The following is a 6,000-nucleotide window of genomic DNA, read 5'->3' as shown; positions in this document are numbered from 1 at the left end:
AACCCCAGCATGCCCAGTCCCTGCCCTCCACACCCCAACCCCCGCACGCCATACCCCAACCCCCACACCCTGTACCCCAACTCCTAACCCCCCAATTCCTGCCCTCTGCACCCCAACCCCTGCACGCCGTACCCTAACCCCTGCACGCCCAGTCTCTGCCCTCCACACCCCAACCCCCGCACGGCATACCCCAACTCCGCACCCCCACACCCCAACCCTCACACTCTGTACCCAACTCCTAACCCCCCAGTCCCTGCCCTCCGCACCCCAAGCCCCGCATGCTACACCCCAACCCCAGCGCCCAGTGAGAGGGATATGTTAGCCCAGCCCCCCCACAGTGAGATGGGGAGAAAGGGGGGGCTGGCTGGGGGGCAGGAGACAGCCCCATACCTGTTCTCCTTGGGGGCCTACGCAGCAGGTGCTAGGAGATGGGCACCTGTGGGGAGCTATGAGCTGGGGGTTTTCCAGCTCGGGGACCAGGGGGCTGAGAGCAGCAGGGTCCTTTGTGTGGTGTCATCTTCAGCATCTGTTACTGAGCCTTCGAGGGGCTGCGGACATGTGCATTGGCCATGCTGGGAGGAGTGGGATCTGTTGGGTAGAGCGGGGCTGGGGCAGGGAGCCAGGACTCTTGGGTTCTAGCCCCACCTCTGGGAGAGGAGAGGGGTGCAGTAGTCACAGCAGTGGGGCTGGGCACACAGATCCCACCCTGCTCCATGCGGCAGAGCACTCCCTGACTGCAAGGGGACAGCACCCCATGCTGAGCCCCACAGCCCGCTCCCTGCAGCATGCTGTGCATTTCTGTGAAGGTCTCACTGCCGAAGCCCAGCTGTTGCTGGTTGCGCTGAGATCTTAGCTTCCGGCCCCGCATCCTGCAGTCGCTGAAGGATTTTTCCTCCACTGTTCCCCTTTCCTGCTGGAGTTGGCTCAGTGCACTTGTCCCACCCAGCGATCAGAGACTGGCTCGGGTGTCTCCACCCTTTGATTGGGGTCTGGTCTGATTCCTTTTACCTCTTTGTGGAAAGAATATTTCCCTGGGGGATTTGAATCCCGCCAGCCCAGGAGCCAGGAACATCGCTCCAGGAATTGTGGAGGTCAGAGGGCATCCGCTTGTCTGCTCCGAGAATTTATCCTTGTGGATATTTCCTGCTCTGGCCACCCGGTCCTCCATGAGCAACCCATGCAGAATGTGCCAGAGAGAGCGTGCTCTGATCAGCACCTCTCAGCCAGGGGCTGAACCCTCCCCAGCACAGAGCAAATGGGGCCTCTTGGGCATGATGTGTCTCAAAGTTAAGGAGAAATGAATCAAGAAAGAACATAAGTAAAGTCCCCACAGACACAATCCTGCTGTGGTCTCTGCAGCTGGCACGGCCCTGAGGGATCTGAAGGTGCAGGGCACAAGAGATCACAGGCAGAGCTAAATACAATATGCTGCCCTGTGGGGAGGAGGGAGCCCTCCCCCACTTACCCCTGGGCTTTCAAAATCATTTCCTCCATGGACCACAAGGGAAGGCTGGGCTGGTTCCTAAGCCCCCTGTACGAACTGGTCCCCGGACCAGCTGTTGTTGTGCCTGGGATTAACCCATCTGTTCCCAAACTGTGGATCAAAGGGTGCCGGGGGGGTGGTGGGTCTCCATCTACGGAGGGGCGGATGGGCCAAGGCCGAGTGGCACTGTGACCATGTGCGCCAGGTCGTGATGCCTGGAGTGGGGAGCTGCCACTGCCTGGGTGAGTGCAGACTGGGATCTTCCCGCAGCCCAGGGGAGTAAGAGATGAGCCCAGGGGGCACAGCTTGGCAAAGTTCAGGAAACAGTGAGTTAAGCCTTAGAACAAGTGAGCTCCCCCTAACCCCCAGGACCTATTCCTGCCGTCCTGAAGGCCAAAAGGGGCCCCCAATGTGACATTGGGTTCACACCACCAACCCTCCCCGCAGCTGGCCCAGATGGCTGAAGCCATTTAACCCTGTCCTCCCCACAGGTGGAGAAGAAGCTGGAGCAATGCCAGAAGGAGACAGAGGAGGTGACTCAGATTATGCTGGTCAACTATTCCAAGGTGCTGGACCGGGAGGCCAAGCTCAGCACCCTGGACGACAGAGCAGATGAGCTCCGCAACATGGTATGCTGGGGGGGGGGGGGGGGGGGGGGGGGCATTGGGGGGGGGGGGCCTGCTCGTGCACCATCACTTTCCTGGGGGAACGAATCCAAGACCCATGGGTGTGCAAATGGGCTCCCAGTGCGGGGCCAAAAGGAGAATTCCCGTTAGCAGTACGGGCCCCATGACACACAGCTGCCTGGTTCCGACTCTGGCCAGCAGGGGGCAGTGATGAAACCGGCGTTACAAGTGGCAGCCATACAGGGATTGAGCGGAGGGAAGCTGAAGCCTGGGGCGAGTTCCTTGGGCCTGGGGGCGGGTCCCCGGCCGCCCCTTGACAGCTCTTGCTTTGTTTCCTTCTAGAGCTCCACCTTCAGCAGGACGACGAAGACAGTGGCGCAGAAGAAGCGCTGGGAGAACAGGAAGTATAAGATATTCCTGGCGGTGGTAGTGGCGGTCGTGGTGTTGATCATCCTGGCCGTGGTTCTATGGCTGTCGCTGCGCGGGGCCGGGAACCAGGCCGCTGAGAGCCGGGCCTCCGGGAACCAGGCCACCAAGAGCCAGGCCACCATCACGCAGGCTTACTGAAGGAAGGAGATGACCCAGTGCCCCCTCTGCTAGGGACGCAGGTGCCCTGGGCTCAGTGCAATATGGACATCGCGCGCATGGAGACTGCAGGGGCTGCCATTGGAGCTGGGGCTTTTCTTTAGCTATTTGGAAAGGCCCCTTCGCAGATGGGTCACAACACTGGGAAACAGTATCGACAGCCCAGCTCCAGGGAGCAACCCTTCTGCAGACTAAACAATCCCAGTTCCCTCAGCCTCTCCTCATAAGTCATGTGCTCCAGTCCCCTAATCACTTTCGTTGCCCTCCGCTGGACTCTTTCCAATTTTTCCACATCCTTCTTGTAGTGTGGGGCCCAAAACTGGACACAGTACTCCAGATGTCGAATAGAGGGGAATGATCACGTCCCTTGATCTGCTGGCAATGCCCCTACTTATACAGCCCAGGGCTCAAGAGCAACCCTACAATAACAAACCAGTGTGTGCAGCCGAGCTCTGACATACAATCCCCCAATAACAGCCCATTGGGATCAGCCCCAGCAACCCTACAATAACGCATGCAATCCCTGGGAAGGGACCCCAGCAAGGGAGAAGGCCCCTGCATTAGGCTTCCTGGCAGGTCAGGTAGATGAACGCTCACAAGTGCCTTAAGCTTTAGTTAGAATAATGGGGGTGTGGGGAGAGGTTTGCAGACAGTTGTGCTTTAGTTTAGTTGTGCTAAAACCACTCGACCTGGTTTTAAGACCGGTCCCCAGATCTGTTTAAAGCTCTCGCTGCCCTGCGCCGCAGCCTTTCGCACCAGCCCCAGCACTGCTGTGGGCAGGTCAGTAAAGGCGGATTGTTTGTAAAATGTCCGTGTTTGTGGGTCGATATGGCTGCCGGGGAGGGACAAATGGGGATGGACAGAGAGACGGATAAACCGATAGAGAGTCCACCATCTTCCCTACCTCTTTGTCTGCTGGCCTCACATGGCTGGCTTGATTTCCCCACCTCCTAGAGCTCTCTGCACACAGCAGCAATCTGTGCCCGGGGGTGCCCGATCCCTTCCCATTGTTCCCCCAACTCCCCACCACCCCGGAGTCAAGTTGGATCTCCAGGTTAAGAGTCAAATTGGATCTCCAGGTTAAGCTGAGACACACACCACATCCTTTATGCCCGTAACTGTAATGGTTCAAAAAAGAACTAGATGAGTTCATGGAGGATAGGTCCATCAATGGCTATTAGCCAGATGGGCAGGGATGTTGTCCCTAGGCTCTGTTTGCCAGAAGCTGGGAATGGGTGACAGGGGATGGATCACTTGATCATTACCTGTTCTGTTCATTCCCTGTGGGGAACCTGGCATTGGCCACTGTCGGCAGACAGGATACTGGGCTAGATTGGTCTGACCCAGTCTGGCCGCTCTAATGTTCTTAGAGTCAGACCCAGACGCTCGCAGCGAAGGTGTGCTCGGAGCACAGGACGGCACGCTCCTTTGCCATCATGCCTATAACAAACTCGACAGCAGTTATGTTGTGGGTGTGCTGAGCCCATGGCTGAGCGGAAATAGCCACTTGTGGTTTCCTGGTGCTCCTGGTCCGTCTCTCAACTGTTGTCTCATCTCGTATGTAGATTAACTCTTTGGAGCAGAACAATTTGTGTAGTGGGGGTGCTGAGAGCCAGTGAACCAAACTAAACCCTGCACCCCCAGCACCTATGAGCAAGGCCCCTCTGTTGGCTCTGGGTCTGTACAGCGCCCGGCACAATGGGGTCTTGCTCCGTGAGGGAGGCTCCTAGGTGCTACCATAATATACGTAGCATGATGGGTCCTGGTCCAGGACTGGGGTCCCTGGGCATTACTGTAATACACCTCATAAAAAACCTACTGTGCCCAGCACAATGGGTAGTGTTTGGGATGTGGGCACCTGTCTGCTAAGAACTGGGCTGAGACCTGCCAGCCATTCCCACCCTGGGCTCAGTGGCGTAGCCAGGTTCTAACATCAGGGGGAGCGAACACATAAAAAAAGGCGCCACCTGACATATCAAATTACTAATTACATCCACTCCCTCCCACTTCCTGCCCCCCTCAGAACTCCAACACCTCCCCGCTCCTTGTCCCCTGACTGCCCCCTCCTGAGACCCCCCCACTGTAACTTCCCCCCTAGGACCCTACCTGTCCCCTGACTTCCCCGCCCCCAGACAGACCCCCCAGGACTTCCACGCCGATCCAACCACGCCCCGCCCCCTGACAGGAACCCCAATATACACCAAGACACACCCCGTAATCCAAAGGGGGGGGGCGAGGGACCACACACAGCTCCTGCCATTGAAGGTACATGGGCAGCTGCTTCTGCCCTAGCACCTGGCTTTAGTGTTTAGCCAGAAGCCTTTGCGAGCAGGCAGAGGGATACTGCTAAGAGTCTGCTACAAACAGACCTAGCAGAGAACACAACAATAGCACTGCCTCTTCCCAGCACAGAGCCCATAAACAAGAGAGGCAGAGACGTGCTTAATACAGTGCATGGGGTGGGGAGGGAGTACAGACAAAGGGATGGGGCATGGAGAAAAACCGCAGAGAGAGAGAGAAGGAGAAAGTGAGGAAGAAGGAGAAGCCAGGAGGCTATCTCTGGAGGGAAGGCCTGGGGGAGGGGCATTTGGATGCAGCATGTTAATGAGACCCTTGCAAACACAAGGGAAAGAAGCAGGGAAGGGATTGTATCTGGGCAGAGGACAAGCAGGGCTACTCACTCAGTCTCCCCTGTGGGGCCCTGTGGCATTGGGTAGCAGGGCCCAGGAAATGAAAATCTCACCACACAGAATTGTTAACTGCTCCCAAATCCTTTTGTGCCATGGCTGCAAACTTAGAAGAGCTTAAGCTGTGAGATGTATGAACTTCCTCAATAAATATCTCCCGTGCGGTGCCTCAAGTAGGTTTGCATTGCAGATGAAAAGCCCAGCAGAGAAAGCTTGCAACTTTCCCAGCTCTTTCAGCAATGTTTGGGGCCTTTGAATCACTCGGGATGCATTTTCTAGCCCCTCTCCACACCCCCACCCCCAGAAGGTCCCCACCCCACCATCCAACCCTTTCCCTGCTCCCTGACTGGCTACACTTGCAGCTGTACAGTGCTGTGAGTTAAACCTGTCTTCATACAGCTGAGTAGGGAAAGCGCTGCAGTCTGTCCATATTGACAGCTGCCAGCGCACTGTCATGGCCACATTTGCGGGAATTGCAGCGCCATTGGGAGCGGTGCATTATGGGCAGCTATCCCACAGAGCACCTCTTCCCATTCTGGCGCCGTGGGTTGTGGGAAGGGAGCGTGGGTGCGGGGGATTCTGGGTCCTGTCCCAACGCCCCGTGATGCATTGCTTCACA

General features: G+C 57.1%; 1 protein-coding gene across 1 annotated transcript in view; it reads left to right on the top strand.

Moving 5' to 3' along the window:
* LOC113407608 (vesicle-associated membrane protein 5-like) overlaps nt 1–2,926 on the top strand; it is an 8,624-nt gene extending 5,698 nt beyond the window's left edge. The window contains exons 2-3 of the mRNA XM_026656495.1: nt 1,975–2,112; nt 2,452–2,926. Of these exons, the coding sequence (XP_026512280.1) occupies nt 1,975–2,112; nt 2,452–2,676 (363 nt within the window). The 3' untranslated portion in view covers nt 2,677–2,926. The remainder of the gene's footprint in view (nt 1–1,974; nt 2,113–2,451) is intronic.
* The last annotated feature ends 3,074 nt before the right edge of the window (nt 2,927–6,000 follow it).

Source organism: Terrapene carolina, unplaced genomic scaffold (genome assembly GCF_002925995.2).
Source record: "Terrapene carolina triunguis isolate 2854851 unplaced genomic scaffold, T_m_triunguis-2.0 Scaffold49, whole genome shotgun sequence".
Classification (NCBI taxonomy): Eukaryota; Metazoa; Chordata; order Testudines; family Emydidae; genus Terrapene; species Terrapene triunguis.
Note: the sequence above shows the minus strand (reverse complement) of the source record. Positions and strands in the feature narration are given on the sequence as shown.